The sequence below is a fragment of the Chiloscyllium plagiosum genome, chromosome 6 (genome assembly GCF_004010195.1).
Source record: "Chiloscyllium plagiosum isolate BGI_BamShark_2017 chromosome 6, ASM401019v2, whole genome shotgun sequence".
Taxonomy (NCBI): Eukaryota; Metazoa; Chordata; class Chondrichthyes; order Orectolobiformes; family Hemiscylliidae; genus Chiloscyllium; species Chiloscyllium plagiosum.
The window spans coordinates 25717964-25740683 of record NC_057715.1 but is presented as its reverse complement, the minus strand read 5'-3'; the positions used below and the strand labels follow the sequence as shown (position 1 = coordinate 25740683).

At 38.3% G+C, this 22720-nt stretch overlaps 1 protein-coding gene across 2 annotated transcripts in view; it reads left to right on the top strand.

Annotated features, from left to right (window-relative positions):
- dis3 (DIS3 exosome endoribonuclease and 3'-5' exoribonuclease) overlaps positions 1-22720 on the top strand; it is a 46955-nt gene that overhangs the window by 14625 nt on the left and 9610 nt on the right. For both annotated transcript variants that reach the window (XM_043691366.1, XM_043691367.1), the window contains exons 4-16: positions 59-132; positions 1012-1179; positions 2567-2725; positions 3363-3476; positions 3593-3730; positions 5639-5785; positions 8391-8507; positions 12322-12423; positions 12666-12730; positions 13071-13155; positions 14640-14767; positions 15646-15732; positions 19020-19176. In XM_043691366.1, coding sequence (XP_043547301.1) covers positions 59-132; positions 1012-1179; positions 2567-2725; positions 3363-3476; positions 3593-3730; positions 5639-5785; positions 8391-8507; positions 12322-12423; positions 12666-12730; positions 13071-13155; positions 14640-14767; positions 15646-15732; positions 19020-19176 — 1541 coding nt within the window. The remainder of the gene's footprint in view (positions 1-58; positions 133-1011; positions 1180-2566; positions 2726-3362; positions 3477-3592; positions 3731-5638; positions 5786-8390; positions 8508-12321; positions 12424-12665; positions 12731-13070; positions 13156-14639; positions 14768-15645; positions 15733-19019; positions 19177-22720) is intronic.

Here is a 22720-nt window from a genome sequence, read left to right as displayed (position 1 = left end):
TTATAATTTTGCATTGTTCAATTGTGATCACTCCACTTCTGTCCTTCCTTGCTTTTAGGTGATGAATATGTCAAGAGTTTAGTTGGGAATCCTGAACTAGTTGATCGCCTGGCTTGTGTTTCAGATACAGCTGTAAGTTCTGAAACTTTCCTTTATGGGGAAGGGTATGAGGGAGGAGAGAGGTTTTGAAATGTTGTTGTAAAGTATCGCAAGATTAAACAAAGAAAAACTCCATTGATGAGGTCAGTTTTACAATCACCATAAGTAACTGACTGAATTGAGGACCTTTTCAAGGTCTCGCACAACATATACCTTAGCTGGCATGATGTGTTAATTATGTCCTATTGTACATCCTCTGTTTTACATTGATGCACTGTTAAGTGCAGATTCAGCTTTTACCGTTTAATCAGTTCAGCAAATATTACGTTAAGTGTATAAACTTAATAACGTCAAAGCTAAAATATAAATGTTGAAGTGTCGTAAACAATCAAATGACCAACATGACTATGATTTTATTTGAGTTCAGAGCCTTAACAGGTAATTTTCTAATCAAAATAGCTTTTGTTAATGAAGTAAACTTCATAATGTCCAAATTTACGAATATCCGTTTTTTTGACTTCAGATGTTGTTTTTGGATATGAGGACGGTGGAGGTTTGCTCACTTCTGCTTGTCCTGAAAAATGTTTATAGTTTTTTTTGATCTGCAGCCTTTGGTTATTGTGCTCCAGCATTGATGTTGCATTGAGAAATTCAAGATTTAAATCCTGTGGATGTATATATCTAAAACTTACTTGAGGAATACACTTGGAAAAAGCAGTCATAGATGGGAACTTTGTGCAGTTTTGGAATGAAGGATATTAATTCAGATTTTATCAATTGCTGTAGAAAATGGGTCGAAATATCATCTAAGATATAGTGTCTATTCAGATGTATGAATTCAAAATTGTCATGTTTAAATATGGTTAACTAGCATGCTTTGTGTAACCAAAAGTAATATTTTGTTCACTCTAGAATGACATTGAGAGTGGTAAGCTGATCTTCAGAGAACATCTGCCTTTATCCAAAATACAGCAAGGTTTAAAGTCTAATCACTTCTTGCAAGGGACCTTCCGTGCTAACAGGGACAACTATCTCGAAGCCACAGTCTGGATCCATGGAGAAGAAGGAGAGAACAAAGATGTAATTCTGCTCAGTTCTTTGATTCCCTTAATGACATTCCATTTTTCTAAAACCTGCAATTGGAAATTGTGTTGGCAGAGGAGAGATATAGGTGATTCCCAGCATTTCAAACTTGGCACCTTGGAAGCAAGGATGTTCTCGATGACTGACTGGGTTGTCCGGAGTTGAGGGTCACAATGTCAACATAAGGGTATTTAGGTTTGAAATGAGAAATTTCTTTACCCAGAAAATGCTGGATCTATAGAACTCTCTGCTACAGAAAACAGTAGAGGCGAAAACAGTGAATGTTTTCAAAAAGGAGATATATATAGTTTTTAGGCCTATAGTGTTCAGTGTATGGGGAGGAAGCAAAAACAGGGGTTACTGAGTTGGACGATCAGCTATGCTCTTATTGGATGGCAGTCCAGGCTGAAAGGGCAGAATGGCCTAATCTTGCGCTTATTTTCTATTTAAGTCTACATTAAACAATGGAAATCTGTTGCCTCTAGCTGTGTGAGGTTTTCCATCATATGACTTTGAATGGCGTTAGTCCATTTCTTATATCAACAGTACAAATTGCCAGACTCTATATCAGTTCAATAATGAAGTTCAAATAACGTAAAAAGTATTCTGTGTGGAGTTGAAAGACTTAGTATGTAAAGTGTAGTAGTATTTGATGTTCGGTGCCAGAGAATTATGGTCTAAGCTCTACAGTACCCTATTTTATGAATTTTGTAAATCACATCTTAACTAGCCAATATTATTTTTTTCTCTCATGGCTAGAAATCAGTTGTACATTTCATGTTACCTCTGGAATTTCTCCACTGTTGGGCACTTAATCGGTGACAGAATTTCAGAACTGCCAAACGTTTTCTTTTAAGTGCAAGACAAATTTTGTTGTGGAAAAATTCACTCACTTGTTCCCTTATGATGCATAACTCCTCCACGCACCTTAAACATAGTTGGAATCAAATATTGGTTTTGAACTTGTGTGCATTTACATTTTCTTTTGCTGTAGAGAGGAGAAGATGAACTCTGCTGGGATGGGAGAGGTAATTGATAGCAGGTTGTAGTGCGCCAATGTTATAAACATGTTTCATCCCTTTGGACCTCTCAGTCCACTGGTTTTGACAATCTAAAAGTGTCAGTGTACTTCATACTTCAAGTACTCCCCTCGCCTTTCCTCTGCTTTGATTGTGCAAACAATATATGATAGATTATAACCTCTCTTATCTGGAAATGTATTTTTTGAAAACACCAATCATTTGAATGATTTAAAAAAAGATATCCAATGAACTCGCAAGCGTACTGCTCTAATGTTCAAGTACTTTGAGAACAGAAACATGGATGCTATGGTATTTGGATATGTAAAAAAATTAAATTTGGATTTAATTTTGTGATTTTACAGATTCTTATACAGGGGCTCAAGAATCTCAATCGAGCTGTACACGAAGATGTAGTGGCAGTAGAACTGCTCCCCAAAGAGATGTGGGTGGCACCATCAGCTGTTGTACTTCAAGATGAAGGGCAAGTTGAAGCTGATGAAGAGGATGAAAGAGAAGGCCTTGTAAGAGATTTAATGCTGCATGCATTTACTATAATGTTTTCATAATTATTCAGAAATAAAACTTCTCTTTATACAGACTTTTCATAGCAATACGATTCATTTTTCTCCAAACCCTCCATTCCAGTATTTCAAAGTAAAAGAAATCATTGTGATCATTGTATGAACTGCAAAAATCATCATGTTGTCCAATAAAGATTCTAGGCAAGATGGAGAGAAGGAAGCAATGAGTCTATGCATCTTATCGTGTCAAAGGACTGATTTTGTAAATACAAACTTTAATAGGTGGCCAAAGGTTTTGGAGAAATTGATTTTCAGGGTATATTTGACATTATTACCTGCAAAACAATTGCCTGTGATTGTTTCTGCAAATGATATTGACTTCTATTCAAATCAGATTTAAATGACCTTCCCCTTTGCTACATAGCTTCAGAATATTATTTTAGGGGCTCGAGTAGAATATATGTGACAATCTTTTGTAAATTTAAATTGAAGGAAGAGGTCATCAGCATTAAAAATTCTTATGCGAGAAGAGATTTTAAAATTTTAAAAATTGATTCAACTGTTAAAATTGTTCAGATCAAGAATGTAGATCTGGAAGTTAACATGCTCTTTAAGAAATGTTTGTTTTCTCTTCAAGCTGAAGACTGTTACAGCTAGAACATTTTCAAAGCCAACTGGTAGAGTAGTAGGAATAATTAAAAGGAACTGGCGGGCATACTGTGGCATGATTTCCAAGTCACAAATTAAGGAGGTGAGCGCATATTTGAAAAGAGATATCCCTGCATTTTAAATAATGTAACAAATTATTCTTAATTTGAAACTTCATAGCTGTATTACTAGTGCGTATATTTTTATCTACATTTCAAGTCAACAAGACACTTGTTCACACCAGCAGACCGCAGGATTCCTAGGATTCGAATAGAAACTCGACAATCCTCTGCACTTGAGAACCAGAGAATAATTGTTGTAATTGATGCTTGGCCCAGAACGTCTCGATATCCTAATGTAAGTATAGCAATTCAGCTTGCGTGTTTTGTTTGCCTGGGAAAGATTGCTACCAAAAATACCCATAATATAAAACTTGAAAAGCAAATCGAGCAGTTTATATCATTCATCTGAGTTTGGATATTGTAATAAATTATTCAGGCACACATCATTTTAAGTAAGATCTATCCTGTTGTCTGTTTTCATTTTTTATTTTCATGCACACTAAAGCTATTAGCACTAACTGAAAGTTAGTGATATCTGATAACTGTCTTAATAAAAGGTGAATAATCGCACTATAATTATTGCAAGTTTGTTTCAAAAACTTGAAACTGATTATTGGGAAACATGGCTGTTACAATTCAGCTGCATTTAAAAAGAAAAACTGTTACACTTTTAATTGGTTTATTAAAGAAACTCTTTGAGCTGGATTTTATGGTCTGTAGTGAAGTGAGCACTGTTGCTATATGGATATAAGCCCCACATTGATCTTTATGTGCTGTTGACTGAAGGCCCACTATCTACTGACATGTTACATCCCCTGAGTGAAATTGGCATTCATGAGCGGGGCAAGAAATAGTGAGATTTCAGAAGCCATCAGATTGAAGCATCCTCTCTGAGACACATGAGTTTACACTGGGGAGAAAAAAAAGACAATTTAGATTTAAATAACATGGAGGAAACAGATAAAACAAGAATTAATGTTGGGATTACAAGGCAATGATTGAAGAGACAGTATGGAAAACATTTTTCAAATAAATCTGCAGCATGAACTAAATCTGAAAGACTGAGAGTCCACACTGTTAGAATAAAATACTCCAGTTCTGGAGCGATAGTGTGAAAGTAATTGTGACTTATTAGGTTGCTTAAAATAATGCACCTCCATGCACTGCCCTAATTCTTTCCTGTCTACTAGGGTGAGTATCTTAATTTCATGCTCTTACGTGGATGTCAATGGCTGAGATGCTGTTACATTGCAATCTGTGCAAGAGCAAGATAGCTTAGCAGCTTTTGGATTCCCATGTTGGATTGTGTAAGTGTATTCTCACTGCTGTCTGATTTGTGCCATTGAAAAGGTGAACTTTGTTATCCACCCCATTCTGCTCCAAGCAAAATTGAGGCCTCTGAATCACTTATGAAGCAGTTTACAAGGGGAACAATAGCAAGCTAATTGGCTTTATTTGTGATTTAAAGTAATTTTGAGTAGTAGTCCTTTGTTGGGATAACTCATATTTTTATTAGCATTGGCAAGTTTTCAAGATTAGTTTGTTTTACTCCAAAACCATTCTGCCATCTCTGATTTGAAATGTACATTCTTGCTTGAGTGCAATGGCATAACATGACTAGCAGTTGCAACCTTATGGTTGGCAATTGGTGACGGTTGTAAATAAATGATGGACTTTACATATCATCTTTCCTATTGCTTAATGGTTTGTTCCCCATGCAGTGTGAAAGCGTAAAGCTTTGCCTCTGATGAAACGTGCAATTCCTTATTTCAGCTTTTTAATGACCACCCTAATGTATATGGTCTGTAAAACCCTAATTGTAAAAGTAAATGTTCAGATGTAATGTCATTTAAGATAGATGTGTGATATTTCTTACCTTCAGAATATTAATTTGAGAAACAGTGTATGCAGGTCAGCCACAGATATCAGATGATCTTCCATTGATTCCAGTCCACACTATTCTCAATGTGGGTGCTAGGGTTGACTTTGCCATTCCCGGATAGGAAAGCAAAATTCAAGTGAGCATTGCTGCATCTGTTCAGTAACTCCCCTTTGAAAACCTATTTGACGAGAAAGCATGTTGATGAAGATAGTGGAGAGTAGTTGGTGCTACTCTCAAAATCTTGAGAACCTCCAGGGGGGAAAAAAGGAGAAAAAGGCAACAAAATAACCAGAAATTTGTGTTGTGTTTGAATTTGGACAGGGACACTTTGTGAGAAGTCTTGGAAATGCTGGGGATAAAGAAACAGAAACCGAAGTTCTTCTGCTGGAGCATGATGTCCCTCACCAGCCTTTCTCACAGGCTGTGCTTAGTTTTTTACCCAAAATGCCATGGGTAATCACAGAAGAGGTATTGTAATTGTTAAACTCTTGTTCAGTTTGAAGAGGATGTTCAAGTCCAGCACACCATAATTTTCATTCCTTAACATACCTTTACACTTTCAGAAGAGAAAGAACAATGCATCAGATATTAACCCCACCAGGTATAATGACAGAGAGAAGTAGGGATTTTTAAATATTTTTTGCCTAGCTTAATATACTGTTGTTGTGATGACTGTTAAAACAGTAGAGACCATACAGTGACTGCATTTTAAAGCAATGTCCGATCCTAATATAATTTTCTGATGAATATATTTGGAAGTTAGGTTTGTCACAGGGATACTTTTGAATGAGAAAAATATGTAGGTGTCGGATGAGAGATACATTAAGTAAAACAAACTGACCCATTTCCAGCTTTAATTGAATCTGGAAGGTCTGTGCATAGCCATCGTAATGCATATGGACATACAAGATACAAACCGTAGTAGACAATTTGACACATTGAGTTTTCTCTGCGATTCGGTTAAATTATGCCTGATCTATTTATGTTTCACCTTCCATATTCCCATTTATCCCATTAACCTTGAATTCCCTTGCCTAACAAGTCTTCCTCTATTTTAAAACAATTAATAGCCCTGCCTTCTGAGGCAAAGGGTTCCAAAATCGTGCTATCCTCTGAGAAGAAAAAAAAGCTTCTCCTCTCTGTCTGAAAAGGAGGATGCCTAATGTTTAAAACTGTGCCACCTACTTTGGACTAACCTACGAGACAAAGCATTTTTCTACTACCACCTTGTCAAGTCCATTCAGGATCTCGTATGCAGCAGTCAGGTCAATTGTCATGCTTCTAAACTGAAGGAGTCAGGTAGAACTTTGTATTTCTTCACTCTGCAGGCATTTCAGGACTCTGATGGTCCTTGCTATCTGCTAAGATGGAAATGTGTTGCTGGAAAAGCGCAGCAGGTCAGGCAGCATCTAGGGAACAGGAGAATCGACGTTTCGGGCATTAGCCCTTCTTCAGGAAGAAGGGCTAATGCCCGAAACGTCGATTCTCCTGTTCCCTAGATGCTGCCTGACCTGCTGCGCTTTTCCAGCAACACATTTCCATCTCTGATCTCCAGCCTCTGCAGACCTCACTTTCTCCTTGCTATCTTCTAACCTTTCTATGCAAAGAGTGATGAGACAGAGATCAATAGAATGATAAAATGGTTTTTACTACTTCGCTACAGCATGGATCTCCAGTATATCTAAAAATGACAGACTGGAGACCCCAAACATGAGATGACAGAAGCAGTTATACTCTCAGACTCGGTCACAATAAATTAACATACCATTTAAGAGGCTTGCAGTTATCTAAATCCAATCATTAGTATTGTCTAGGTTTACATCATATGGAATGAATAAAATTAAGAGATATATCTCTATATTTGCACTATATGATTTGTGCGAAGGCACGTATAAACTATCAGGTCTGATTGCACTTGGGCTACAATTTGTCCTTAACATAATGCTTTATATCTGACTTGTGTATATCAGTCATCATCCCCAGTCTGATACGTGGTTTGTTGCAAACTTATTTTAAGTCTTAGAGTTTCAATGAATAACATCCTCTTTGTTGGGTGTGATCATTATCATCATTCTTCCTTTGCTAGCTTGCAAGTAAATTGCCTCCTAAAACAAATTGTCCCATGTATTGTTGAACTAACAGTTTTGTGTCCTTCTGAGTTCATTCCCAGCTAGCAGGTCACAACTATGTGCTGTTAAAAATTGCTCAAGTTATTTTGTTATAATATCTTAAACTCTTTTAATATTCATTGTGGGCATCTCTGGTTAAGCCAGCATTTAAGTATAAAATCAAAAGAACAGCTTACATTGGCAATCAAAAACGATAGTAGAAATGATAGAGAAATTCAGCAGCTCTGGCAGCATCTGTGGAAAGAAAGATGAGTTAATGTTTCAGGTCCTGTGACCCTTCTGCAATTTCTGTTTTTGTTTGTAATTTATTTAAATATGATACTGTAAGCCTCACTTCCAAATAATTTTGGATTTTTATCCAGTGTTGTATAGGTTTTCAAAGCTGTGATAAATCTGGCATTGGGGCAAAAGACCCTTTTCATGCACCCATTGATTTGGGAACATGGAATCTCATCACTTTTTATCTTCTAAGTCACCTACATTATAACCAAATTTATAACCTATTTGTACATTGACTGTCAATGCTCCTGTCCTAAACCTCTGTTAGGTAAAATTTATTAAACCAATGGCTTTATCATCTGGCTTTCGGTTTGGATGAAGGATGAAGACTTCTGACAAGAGCATAACTTTTCTCTTTATAAATGTTCATGAACCTTGAATGATATTGCAGAACAGATCATCTTGTGTGACACACCAAATTGTAGCTCACTGCAATTATGTGCAGTCATTGGCCTGATCTCTAAGGTCTAATATACTTACTGAAGTTGTGAACCTAGATTAATTTCACCAAATTCATTAGACTTTTAACAATGGACTTTTGTATTTGAGTGTCTGCAGCTAGCATTTAAAAATTAAGCATTGGAAATTAGCATATGATTTAGAGATAAATGTCATTTCTTCGTAAATATAGCTCAGAATCCATCAATTACTCTGTACAATTGCAGGACTTAAAAAAGAGGATGGACCTCCGATATCTCTATATCTGCAGTGTGGATCCTCCTGGGTGTACTGATATTGATGATGCTCTGCATTGCCGAGAGTTGGAAAATGGAAACCTGGAGGTAAATTCTGATAAGTATACATTCAAATCTTACTACGAGCTTGGTAAGGAAAACCTTTTTTTTTGACTGACTTGGAACAGAAATGTAGAGTATGCCTAAAGGATTGCAGCAAAAATCCGGTATATGCCCTGTACTTAAAAGAGAACAAAAAAAGTTCTAAGTAGACCAAGCCAGTGTTTTCATTTCTATTATTTTGGAAACCCAAATGTAAGGTAAGTTAATAAAGTAAGAATATAGAAAGACAATGATGATCCAATTGCTTTCTGTACTATTGGTTTTTATTGAGACAAACCTTGAAATAAACACAAGGTCATTGAATTGAAAGATGGAATAATAAGACATTTTAAACCCCTAATGCCGCCTGGTATTGGTGTAATGTAACCTATCCATTGTAGTTGTCCATGGTTGATTATGACAGTGGCTATTAGGAATTTTCTTTTTAATTGGCACAGGCAGTCGAAGGTACTTTTAGCCCTTGCAGCATTTCATATAACTGCAATCATGGCCTTCACTGCAGATGAAAAAATGTCTGAGTCTTAGTAAGATGGGACTAGAATGCAAAGGTAGCTCAGCTAAAAACTTATCTGATTTGAGGTTTCTGATTTCTATATAAAATAGAAAGGGAAAGCGTGACCCACCTGAGATGAGTCGAAAAGGACGGCACTGGAAAAGCACAGCAGGACAGGCAATCTCCAAGGAGCAGGAGAGTCGACATTCAGGCATAAGCTCTTCATCAGAAATGTGGAGGGGGAAGGGAGATGAAAGATAAATTGTGGTTGGCGGGGTGGGGTGGGGAGGGAGATGTGGCTGGACAGAAAGTAGGTGAGAAAGCAACAGGCAGGTGCAGGTGGGAGTAATTGTGATATGTCAGCGGGAGGGGTGGAGCAGATAGGTGGAAAGGAAGATGGACATATAGGACAGGTCAAGAGGGCAATGCTGAGTTGCAGGGTTGGATCTGGGATGAGGTGGGGGGGAGAGGAGATTTGGAAACTAGTGAATTTGATGTTGATGCCATATGGTTGAAGAGTCCCAAGATGGAAGATGAGGTGTTCTTCCTCCAGTCGGTTGGTGGCTTTGATTTGGCGGTGGAGGAGGCGCAGGACTTGCATGTCCTTGGGGGAGTGGAAGGGGGAGTTGAAGTGGTCGACCATAGAACAGTGGGGTTGTCTGGTGTATATGTCCCAGAGATGCTTCTGGAAACAATCCATGAGTTTGTGTCCTGTCTCACCAGTGTAGAGGACACCTCATCAAGAGCAATGGACATAGTAGATGAGGTGGATGGATGTGCAGTAAAATTTATGCTGAATGTGAAAAGATCCTTTGCGGCCTTGGAGGAGGTGAGGGGAGATGTGTGGGCTCAGCTTTTACACCTCTTGTGGTGGAAGCGGAAGGTGCTGGGTGTGTTGGTGGAGGGCGTGAACCTAACAAGGGAGTCGTGGAGGGAATGGCCTCTGTGGAATGTAGATAGGGGTAGGGAGAGAAATATATCCTTGGTGGTGGGTCTGTCTGTAGGTAGTGGAAATGACAAAGGATGACGCACTGTATCCGGAGATTAGTGGGATGAGAGGTGAGGACCAGGCAGGTTCTATCCTTGTTGCTATTGGAGGGGTGGGGTTCAAGAGCGGAGGTGCGGGAAGTGGAGGAGATGTGCTGGAGGGCATTGATGATCATGTAGGAGGGGAAATTGTCGTCCCTGAAATAGGAGAACATCTGGGATGTCCTGGAGTGGAATTGCTCCTCCTGGGATCAGATACGGTGGAGGATTTGGGAGTAACGGATTGCATTTTTACAGGCTGGGGGTGGTGATGGTAGTGGGAACGGTGGGTTTGAAATAGATGTCCATGTTGAGTCGGTTGTTAGAGATGGAGACAGGAAGAGGAGGGACGAGTCTGAGATAGTCCAGGTGAATTTAAGGTGTTGGTGAAGTTGGTGAACAGTTTAACCTCCTCGTGGGAGCACAAGGCGGCACCGATGCAGTCATCAATGTAACAGAGTAATAGGTGGCAGATGAATCCAGTGTAACTATGGAAGATGGACTCTTCCATGTACCCTACGAAGAGGCAGACATAGCTGGGGCCCATGATAGTGCCATGGCTGCCACTCTGGTCTGGTGGAAGTGGGGGATTCGAAGGAGTAGTTGATGAGGGTGAGGACCAGTCCTGCAAATCAAATATGTGTGTTAGTGGAGGCGGAAGTGGAAGAAACAGAGGGCTTGTAGGCCTTCATCATGAGGGATAGTTGTGTATCGGGACTGGATGTCGATGATGATGATGAGGTGTTGTGGGCTGGGGAATGGAAAGTCATGAAGGCGGTGGAGGGTGTGGTGGCTTGGGAGATGTTGGTTTAGTGAAGAGAGGTGGGGGTCATGGTCAAGGGGGCGCTAGGAGAAAGTGTCAGCGAATTTGGCACCTGGCTTCGGCAAGGTAGAGGTTGGTGTGCCATAGTACCACTGCTACCCCCTTGTCTGCTGGTTTGATGGTGAGTTTGGTGTTGCAGCGGAGGGCTGTGCGTTGCCAGCATGAGAGATTGGAGTTGGTGAAAGGAGTAGATAGTTTGAGGCGGTCAATGTAATGATGACCATTGAAGGTAAAGAGGTCAAGGGAAATGGAAAGTTCAGCATGGGGTGTCCAAGAGGATGGAGTATGTTGGTGGCGGGAAAAGTGATCTTTGGAAGGTGGGTGGGAGTCACAATTAAAAAAGTAAGCACAGAGGCAGCACGAGAGAAGTTTAATGCCACAATGTGTGTGTAATTCATTGATCCGGGAGTGTAATGGGATGAAAGTGAGACCTTTATTGTGAACTGACTTTTCATCCTCAATGAGGGGAAGGTCTGGTGGTGTGGTGAATACCTGGCAGGGCTTGGGGCTGGGGCCTGGTGTGGAGCTGGAGTAGGGAGTGGGGGTGGAGACTGTATCTCTGTCTTTAGAATTGGGGCGGTCATTTGATCATTGGTGATGTTAACAGTGGCGGTCATGGGGTCAGAACTGGTGTGTTTGGAGAGAAAGCTCCATTGAGTGACGTTAGTGGAGGTGAAAGTAGCATTGATGGCAGCAGCCACGGGAGCGAAAGTGACGTGGCAGGTAGCATTCGCGAAGGCAGAGGTACCTGTGGCATTCATGGAGGCGATAGTTCTGGCAGTGATCTCAGAAGCTTCCGAACACTGTCTTTTCTATGTCAAGTATTAATTTTAAGCAAAACCAGTTCTTCATACGTACATTATCATTTAAAATAAGCATAGTTAGCAAGTTGACTGAAATTCTGAGCCAATTCTTCAGGTTATCTTCAATTCCAGCAAATGGGAACATTGCTGTACAAGTATTGAAATTAAAACAATTGTGCAGAAATCTCATTTAATATCAAAACTGAGCAATCGAGTGGCTTGTTCCTTCACTTCTGATTACAATGTTATTAAATTAGAAAGATTAAACATTCACTTAACCAACCTCCTTGGGTGTGCTTGCACTTAATTTGTTTCTGTCTGTTATGAGCGTATAACTTTTAAATAGTAGGATGTAACAAAATAATTCACTGAGTGTGGTTGGGACAAAACTGGCCTTCTGAGAGTTAATACTTAATGCTCGAGATAATTTTGTATTGTTTTATTTGTTAATCTATTTTCACTTGCAATATGTTAGTGTGGTAAACTGTGAAGCATAACATGTTCTAAAAAATTGAGATGGAATGTCTTCCATTCTGCAAACTCATGTGCGAATTGTAAGTGGTCATTTTGTTTCATTCCTTACTTGGTGTGTGATTTGAAATGTTGACTGAGCATTTTCAGTATGGTAATTTATGCATGAATGTTCAAAAACAGGTTGGAGTGCATATAGCAGACGTGAGCCACTTTATCCGTCCTGGTAATGCCCTAGATCAAGAGTCAGCAAATCGAGGGACCACAGTATATCTTTGTGACAAGGTAAAGATCGTACAACTCTAAAATCATAGATTTGAGATTGTGTTTTTAATTGGATTAAGTTTGAGCAAAACCATAATTGTTTTATGGCAATTCAGCAATGATTGTATCAGTTTTTCCATGAGATATGTTTGTCCTGTTTCAGTCATGGAACTAGTCTAGAGGAGGTACTGCTTATCTTAAGTACAAGAACAGGGAAAGAAGGTGACACAATAGCAGTAATACATTTTTTTGATTTCCAACAGAGAATTGACATGGTTCCTGAATTATTGAGCTCAAATCTCTGCTCCTTAAGGTCCAATGTTGAGAGGTAACTTTTTTTTTGTCTGTGCATATCCTGTATTTGTACTTGCTTGTTTGTTGATCTTAAGCGTAGCATTGAGAGTCTCCAATTGAATGACAAGTACACTTTGCCTCCTTCCTTCCACTTTTACAGTTGCCTTCAGTGAGTAAATAAGATGAGATTTTTGACATTCTTTATTTCTGACACCCAGAAAATAGGTCATAGATATGGGTTGAAGTTGTTACCTCCTTCAGACCTGTAGCTAAGGACAACAACAGATTAAGTTCATAGTCATTTGATAACTCAGTTCCTTATTTACTAACTTGAAGATTTTGGTATTCACTTAACTTGTGTTCATTTTTTTTAGGTTTGCATTTTCTTGTATTTGGGAAATGACACACAATGCTGAAATTCTACATACTATGTACACAAAAAGTGTTATTAATTCAAAGGTAAAGTAATATTTTAAAGTTCTGAGCCCAGGAATGATTTTTATTCACTCCATTCTCCCTAATATGGCTACTTAATCTTTTGGTTATGTGACTGAGATAGAAAGAACAGATGAACAATGGAAAGGAAAAGAGTATAGTAAAGGTGACCTCAAAGCTTTATTTAAAATATAATGTAACATAATATCATTAGTTGTATACAAGTCAAAAAACTTCAGATCCTCAAAGATTGAAATGGAAACAAAAATGTTTGAGCAACTCGGCAGGTCTGCTGACATCTGTGGAGAGTGAAACAGAATTAGCATTTTGAATTCAGTATGACTTCCTCAGAACAGTTCTGTCAAAGTCACATCATGCTTTAAACATTCTGTTTCTCTCTTCACTGGTACTTCCAGATCTGAGTCACTCCAGCATTTTCTGTATTTATTTCATTAGTTGTATTTTTGAAATACAAGCAATATTCTATTTCCGAACAATAAATTTGGATGAACACAAGAAACTCTTTGAACCTTACAAACTTTAATCCTGAAATGGTCCTTTTTAAATTGCAAAATGAAAATCAACTGGCCGTTAATGCTAGATAAATTTGCAGATGGTAGTAGTGAAATGCTGATAAAACTAAATATGAAAAGTTAGGTTTTTTTTTTACAATTAAGTTTTCTTTGCTTCTAAACTATTTAATATGTACAGCATTCCATGGTATTATCCTATTAAACCTCAATAGTCTTTGTATTCAGACACAATTGTTTGTACACATTTTTTGTATGTATTGACTAGAAAACAAACCTTAAGCTTGGTGGAACAATGCTGCCTTAAGAGCTGTTGAATACATTTATGGTTTAATTGTTGAATAATATCCTTATTAATAAATTATTAAAACCATTTTAATGCGATCTGAAAATTAAATGGTCAGGTAATCTTAGCCTGTCTTTGTTAAAACAGAATATAGTAGCCCAATTTTCCATTTCAGCTGGTCATCATTTTAGCATAGATGGGTGTTGTGCAAGGAGACCTTGTGCATTTCTCTAGGCGTCAGGCAAGTCTCAATCTCATTCAACCTCATTCTCAACTCTTCCAACCCCCCCCCCCCCCCCCAACCAAGGTGGTACCCTACTGTCTGGACCTTCAAATGTGGCAGCTACCTGTTGTGGAAAGGGGTCATGGTTTGCCTCCTTCTAGCTGTTCTGTGTAATGAAAGAACTGTCAGAATAGAGGTGTGGCTTTGTATTTCTAAGGGAGACCTGATCGGAATCCCCAATGTGGAAATCCCTTCTTTCGTAAGATGGCAATCTCATCAGTATGTCCAAGCAACAGTGCAAAGAAGTATTGGTTTTCCCTGAGAGTTAGTCATTTGAAGTTAAGTTAACTAAGTAAGTGCAATTTCAACTTGAAATGCTCAGAATGTATTCTGGAGTCTGTGTATAAATGTTTATGGACATTTGACATTTGTGTCTATATTTATTTACTTTTGCACATTTGTTTATTAGGCATCACTCACATATGCTGAAGCACAAATGAGAATCGATGATGAAAGCATGAATGATGAGGTTACATTAGGACTTCGCCGTTTAAATAAACTAGCAAAAATTCTAAAAAAGAGAAGAATTGACAATGGGTGAGTTTAAATGTTTTATATTTTTCTTCTTTCAAATGTACACAAAGCATTATTCTCTTCTTAAAATTGAATCAATTAGTCTAGGGTTTTCTCTGAACTTATACATTTGCTTTGAAGTCAGAAGGTTATGTTTTGAAATCCTGAAATATTGAGGAAAATCTAGGCTAATGCTCCTATGCAGTACCTACATGAGACACAAGTAGAGACTTTGCCCTTTCAGACAGTGTAAAACATACTGGTCCAGATCTTCTGATGAGCAGAGTCATTGAAGCAGCATAGACTAGAATTGCATGTTGGCACCATGCAGGATATCAGGCACAGAAAACTCTGTGAACATTGGCTAAGAAGCTGAAGATTCTGATGGGCAATTTTCCTGTGCCTGGAACCTGCCAGAAATCCATTAAAGTCAGATAATTTGGTGGAATCAGCCTCAGTTTAGCTGGTCGTTACCAAGAAAAGTTAGAGAACTTAAAAATTTACTCTTAACTATTATACTGAGCACCTGAGTCGCTAGTGTCCATCCTGCCCCCAAATTATAACCTGCATCACAGAAGTAAGATTTCCAACCCTGATCTGAATATCAGGGCTATCGTAGCACTATTTAAAGTGCAGGAAAGTTGTCTGTATCCTTACCAATTTATTCTGCAACTAACATTAAAAACAGTAAAAGTATTTTATTTAAATTTCTGATTAAATTAAGCGAAGATATTCAAATTCAGATGTAATTTGGCACTTAAATTAACTTGAATTTGAGAGGACCATTTTAGATAAGACATTGAGCAGCGATAATTCACTCAATGCTATTTTCTATCTCAAATTGAGTCTCAGTTATTCGGGGAATCTGATGTGGTTTAATTGAAGTGTGCTTTTGTTTTCAGAGCTCTAACACTGTCTTCTCCTGAAGTGCGATTTCATATAGACAGTGAAACCCATGATCCAATCGACCTACAAACCAAAGAATTAAAGTATGTATTGCATATTTAAATACTGAGTAGCTTTGAAATCAGTTAATTTCATTTTGCAGACTTTTTTACTCCTATGTTGTATTAGTCAAAGTTAATCAACCTCTAAAATATACAAAAAATAACTACTTCTTTAGATTACATTTATTTTCATGCCATTAATTTTAAGAAATGCAACAAAGTGTTTTATTCATTTATTATAGTATCTGATCTTTAACGAAGGGCCAAAATTGATTTTCTATCCATAATGTGAATTGAACCTGTTCTATTCTGTTCTGTTGTGTTGTATTTCTGTAGAATAGTCACTAAGACTTACATTATGCACTTTATTAAAAAGTGAAAACTACGTAACTATTCAGTCTTAACATTTCAAAATTATTGTGCTTAGATGGATTATTCTTATTTGAGTAAGAATGTTTTAGGGTCCAAGTATCTCTTTGATCCTCAGCACAAAAAGTTAGGTTGGCATTACCAGTGCAGCATTCAGGATACTGCATTGTTGGACAAAGCTGCCTTTTGGAGGAGACATTAAACCAAGACCCGATCTATACACCAGTTAGTATAAAAGATCCAGCAATATTTACTTAAAAGCACAACAAGGAAATTATCTGCAATATCCCAACTAATGTTTATCCCTCAAACAAAAACAGAATAATCAGATTATCTGACCATTATAACATTGTCCTTTGTGGGAGCTTTTTACATCGAAATTGGCTTGTATATTTTCATTGCAATTATGACTGCACTTGAGAGTATTTCACATGCTGGTGTCTTGAGGTAGTGCAAGCTACTACATGAATACAAGTCTCTCTTTACACATTGATATCTCATGATGTAACTAGACTTAGTTGCTGTTTTGAGTGTGTGTTGCAGGAAAAGCACAGCAGGTCAAGCAGCATCCAGATGCTACCTGACCTGCTGTGCTTTTCTAGCAACACACACTCAACTCTGATCTCCAGCATCTGCAGACCTCACTGTCTCTTAGTTGATGTTTTACTGTATGCTGAATTAGCTGTTTTACCTGAGGCAATGTCATTTTGCACAGTTTAAACACTGCTGTCAACTTGCCCTATGATGGAAAAGGGATCATAGGAAATTCTGTTTAATTACTTTTTTTTCCCTCCCACACCTGAGGTGCTGAAGTTACCTTGGGTTAAATCAGGATGGTTTAGCATTGACTAGGTTTCCCGGTAAAGAGATCTTACAAGCCAAAAGAGTTAGCTACTCACTGAATAAACTCATTTACTCTTTGGGCCTGAAATTATGAAGGTTATTCAAGATTTTATGCTTTTGAGTTTTCCTTTGCAGTTTCTGAAAATATACGAGACTGAATGTTCTGAGCAGTAACTTGGGTTTTTTTTTCCCCCGTGGTATTAAATACTGATAAACGGCTTCTTGTTTTATTGTCTTAGTCCCTACAAAATAATCCACAGCAGTCTGTCTGAACAATATCCCACCAGTTGTTTTTAATTCAGATGTTGTAATTCTAGTTTTTTTTTTAGGAACACTCACTTCTAGTCCCGTCTGAATTATTTGAATCTCTTTTGATTGTATATTGCAAGAATGTGAGAGGAAAGCCAAACCCTCAGCTGAAACATAAAATATTGAAATCAAAAACATGGAACTTGTTTTCAGAAAATTTTTTGTTTGATTCTTGGGATTCCACCATTACTGGCAAAGCCAGACTGTATTTATTGCCAGTCCTTAATTGCTCATAAGAAGATGGCAGTGACTGGTATCATGGACTATTATTGTCTGTGTGATTTGGATACATTCATGTTATTGTTAGGTGGGGATTTCTGGGGAGTGTCATCCAGCAGTGATGCAGTCCAAAATCAAGATGCTGTGTGAAACTTGCAGGAAAACGTGAAACTGGTTGCATTTCATGCACTTGTTAGAGTCCGAGAGATCTTCAGCACACACAAGTCCCTTCAATCTATCGCATCCATGAAGTCAAAAAGAACCACCTAACTATTCTCGTCCCATTTTCCACCCTTGGCCCATAACCTGTTGTGCCTTAGCGTAACATATGCACATCTAAGTGTCATGAGGCTTACTGTTTCTACCACCCTTAGAGGCAGTGAGTTCCATTCCCACCACCCTCTGGGTTATAAAGAATTTTCCTCATGTCTTCACTAAGCTTTCTGCCTCTTTTCTTAAATCCCTGAAGCCATTGTTAAAAACCTATTCTGCGTGCTTTTTTGTTTTCTCTCTCTCTCTCTCTCTCTCTCTCTCTCTCTCTCTCTCTCTCTCTCCCCCACACCCCCTCCCTCTTCCCAGTGAATTCATCTCCTGTCTAAAGTGTGGCACCCAGATACTCCAGTGCTCCAGCTGCGACCTAACCAGTATCCTATGTACATTCAGCAAAACTTCACTTCTTCAATACCTGTTGCCTTTATTAATGAATCTTACAAAACTGAATGCTTTGTTAATAGCTCTTTTCTTGTGCATAAGCCATTAAAAAGGTGGTAGGACAAGTATACCGAGGTTTCAGTTATCCACACTCCCATAAGAATAGTCTCCTTTCTTTTATACTGTGTCTCCGTGATATTTGTTCCAGACTGTATTATCTCACACTTCTCCACTCTATTTTCCACTTATCCACTCAGAATGCCAACTTGTCAATGTCGTTTTGTATTTCTACATGGTCTTCCCCACACAGTTTGCAATTCTTCCAAGGTCTGTATCGTCAGGAAAATTTGAAATTGTCCCCCGCATGTTACGGTCTCGAGTTCCAATGCTGACCTTGCAGAATTTCATACGTATTATTGTTTAACTTGAAAAATACCATTAACCATTACAATGTTCGCTATCGTTTAGCCAAGTTTGTATCCACTTTGCGACAGTCAAAGGTGAGTTACTGCAATTGTGTCTTGTAGATCATGCACAATACAGCGATAGTGACCTGGTGGTAGAACAGATACCAGTAAATTGGACTGCTTCTCCAGAATGATGTCTAACTTGAGTTTATTTGGAGCTGCAGTCATCCATACCAATTTGTACCTCTCCCCTTTGTCCCCCTTCCGAGCCCAATTTCTGCTTCAGCATAAATACCACTGACAGTTCTGATGAAGTCACCGGATTCGGTATGTTAACTCTACTTTCTTTCCACAGCTGCTGCCAGACCATCTGAGTTTCTGTTCTCCAGCAATGAGTGTTTCTGTTTCAGGTCTCCAGCATCCGTAGTTCTATGTTTGATTATGTAAATGTTCAGTGTGATACGTTCTCCAACTGCCATTTAAACCTTCTTGCTGAAGTATTTGTTAACATTTTTCTAATTTAATTTGTAGAGAAACTAATTCGATGGTAGAAGAATTCATGTTGCTGGCCAATATTTCAGTTGCACAGAAAATTTATGAGGAGTTTTCAGAATGTGCATTACTCAGAAAGCATCCAGCACCTCCACTGTCAAACTATGACATCCTTGTCAAAGCAGCAAAATCCAAGGTGAGCAAATAAATCATACTTTATAGTGCTGGTTCCAAATGTTATCTTAATTGAATATGAGACATGTGTTGGAGCCAATTTGGATAAGTAGTATAAAAAGTTAGTTCAATTGCACAACCACCTGCCTATTTTTTGAGTGTGTGATTTATTCTTTGCTGAATACAAATTTGATATTCTAAGTTTTTTGATATTGTTATTTTGGATGTGATTAGCCTTTTCATTAGTATTGTGAAAATATGGGAGGAGGATGTTTAGGTGATCTAATTTTATGAATTCCATTGTTTCCAGTGGAGACGTAGTACAATATAAAGTTTACTAATACACATACAACCATTTGAATTAAGAACAGGTATAGACTATTTAGCCCCTTTGATCCTCTGATTTTAACCATATTTCAAACTGTTTCAATTCCTTTTCATGTTCAATCTGATACAGCAACTTAATTAACTAACTGTTCTGATATAGTAACTTCACATAAACACAACCTTTGGCAAAAAGCTAAACTCAAAGACGAATTCTTACAGGCAGGAGTCCAGTCTTGGAGTTTCAGAGAAAATCAGTTAGGAATCCTTTACTGAAACTTGTGACCCTTCTGATACTGCTACATCCTGTGACTGCTCCAGCTAACCAAATCCAGTAAAACCTGAATTGGGAGAACTGGCCGTTAAACTGTTTTGATTCAGGCTGGGAACCTAGCCACGGGGCACCTCTGCCTTTATAACCTCTCTTCCAAAAAAAACCCAGGACAAAATAACCTTTCTAAAGTGACAACATTGTCACACCTCCTTGCTTTTTAAAAAAAAATCCATCAATATACAAAGGTGGCTTCCTTTTAAAGCCCTTAGTCTTACTCTATTAGTACATAGCAATATGTATACTCTACATTGACTCCAACCATGCAAACATTCACTATTACGTTCTATTAGTCAGTTTACTCCTGCCACCAAATGCCTCCATCTTTGTTTATCCAAGTTGCAACAATGCATCGGCAATTACTTTTTCCTGTCCTGCCACATGTATAGTTATTCTGTTTTCCTACATCTGTCTTTCCAGTGCTTTTTCTAAACCACCAACAGTGTGACTTCATGTGGCCTACTTTTATGCTGTGAAAACACCTGATCCTCAACTTGTTTTCCCCTTCATAGGTTTCCTTTTTCCCTTGTGGTAAGCTACCTTTATTATCTTCACTGAGGTCTACTTTTCCTTTTCCACCTGAGGATTTCTCTTTACCCCAAATCCATCCCTCACACTTTGTTTGATCCTTTCAGACTCGGTGTGCGTTTGACCAGGGTCCTCCCTTAGATTCCTGAAACAATGTCTGTAGGCTTCTAGCACAAGCATGTATGCACTTGAGATGGCTTTCTTCGTCACCTCATACTCCCCAGATACCTCCTTTTATAGTGATGCAAATATCTCACTAGCTGTACTTGCCACCTTTTTGTTTGGATCAAAAAAAAGGGTCACCAGCCACTTCATTTGTTAAGCCACTTTCTCCAATGCGACGAAAAAGACTTCTACATCCTTCTCGTCAAATTTAGGCATTGCTTGGATATATTTAAACAGATCCCCACCAGGCCTTTGGCTGCAATGAGTTTGCTTATCACTATCCTCCTCACTGAACTTACCTTCTTCCTTCACCTCCATCCTTTTACGTTGACTTTCCTGTCTAAGTGCCAACTTCTGAAATTCAGCTCTCTCTCTCTTTCTTCCTTCCTTCTGTTTGGGCCTTCTCTTTTTTGTTGTGTCAGGGTGATTATTTCCTTTTTTCTCTTTCCAATGCTTTAAACCATAATTTGCACTTTCAGTTCCTTTTTAATGTTCAAGTTGCTTCATCAGCAATTGAATCTAGCCCTTTCCAGCAACTTTAAATGTCAAGCTATAGTTGTAATTACCTCCTTTTCTCACAAAAGCAATTCCAACTTGTCTGCCGATTCCAACAGCTTAGCCTTGCTCACCTTTTGTAAAGTTCCCAAAGTCACTTCCTCCATTCCCAGAAAACTTTGTGACTGAAAGAGCCATTACTATATAAAGCACTGTTTAGACCAACTGAATTCACCACCCAAAATAAAAGGCACTAGCATCTACCACTGGCCACCTTTTGAGTCCGACAATACTAAGCACGAATCAGAATTCTAAAATTATCCCAAACGAGCCCCCAGTCTGTAATGGACCAAGCCAGCACCCCCGCCCCACCCCACCGCCCCAAAAATATTTGAAGAAGGTAGCCTAACCTTTTATTTTAAAGGTATATGTGAAATGGGTGTTCCAGGTATGATGCAACTGTCAAACCACTCGGCTTTAAGCAAAACACAATTTATTTAAACTCTATAGTTGAAATATGAAGGAAAGAATGCGAAATTTAGAATAACTTAACTATTGGAAAACTTAACCAACACAATACAGCAACTTAACTAATTAACTGTTCCAATATAGTAACATCCCATAAACACACCCTTTGGCAGAAAGGTGAATTCAAACACTGATTCTTACAGGCAGGAGTTCAGTCCAGGAGTTTACGAGAAAGTCAGTTAGCAGTTCTATACTGAAACTTGCAACCCTTCTGATACTGTCACATCCTGTGACTGCTACATTTGGGTGAACTGGCCAATCTCCTTCCATTGTTAAATTATTTTTAAAAAAGCAATACTGTTGATTCATGCTGGAGCCCTAACCACATCGGCACCTCTGCCTTTTCAACCTCTCTTCAAAAAACCCAGGACAAAATAACCATTTAAAGTGACAATGTCGTCACAATTGCACACTGTCGCTGCATACTAACTTTGTTATATCTAGATATCTCTGCACCTCTGATTTTTCTTTTAGTTTTCTTCATTTCACTAATAACTCTTTTATTTTTACTACTTCCTACCAAAGTGAATAACTTCTCATGTGATACTCCTCCTACGAGATTTTTGTCCAGTCACTCAAATTCTTTATTTCTGTTTGGAACCTTGTTCTGTCCTTATCGCAGTATACTTTTCTATTTTTGTGTCATCTGTAAATTTATCAACGTTTCCTTTGCTCTCCTCAACTGAGTCATTGAGTTGTACAGTATGGAAACAAGCCCTTCGGTCCCACCAGTCCGTGCCACCCATAATCCCAAACTAAATTATGCCCACCTGACTGCACTTGGTTAGTGTTTCTCTAAACATTTTTATTCAAGTATGTAAATTGTAAAAAGTTAAGGCCTCAGCTCAGACTTCTGCAGTCCTCGACTCATCACATCCTGGCAGTGAGAAAAAGACTGATTTATCTCTCTATTTTTCTCCCCCCCCAAAACTGTTTTCTTCCAGCCAGTTTTATATTCATGTTAAGGTATTGCACCATGAATCTGTACTTTGTGAAATATTCTCTGATGTGCTTTCTGCAATTTCCAATAATAGTATTGGCTAAAAGCTCCCCTTTATTCATAGCAAATCTTTTCTTTCAAAGCATTTCACTTACTTGATCAAATTTGGAAAACAGGATAACCCTCCCAATTAGTTTGAGATTTTTCCCCCAGGTGTCCAGATGAAACCACCTTCATAATCAATTCTGATACCTT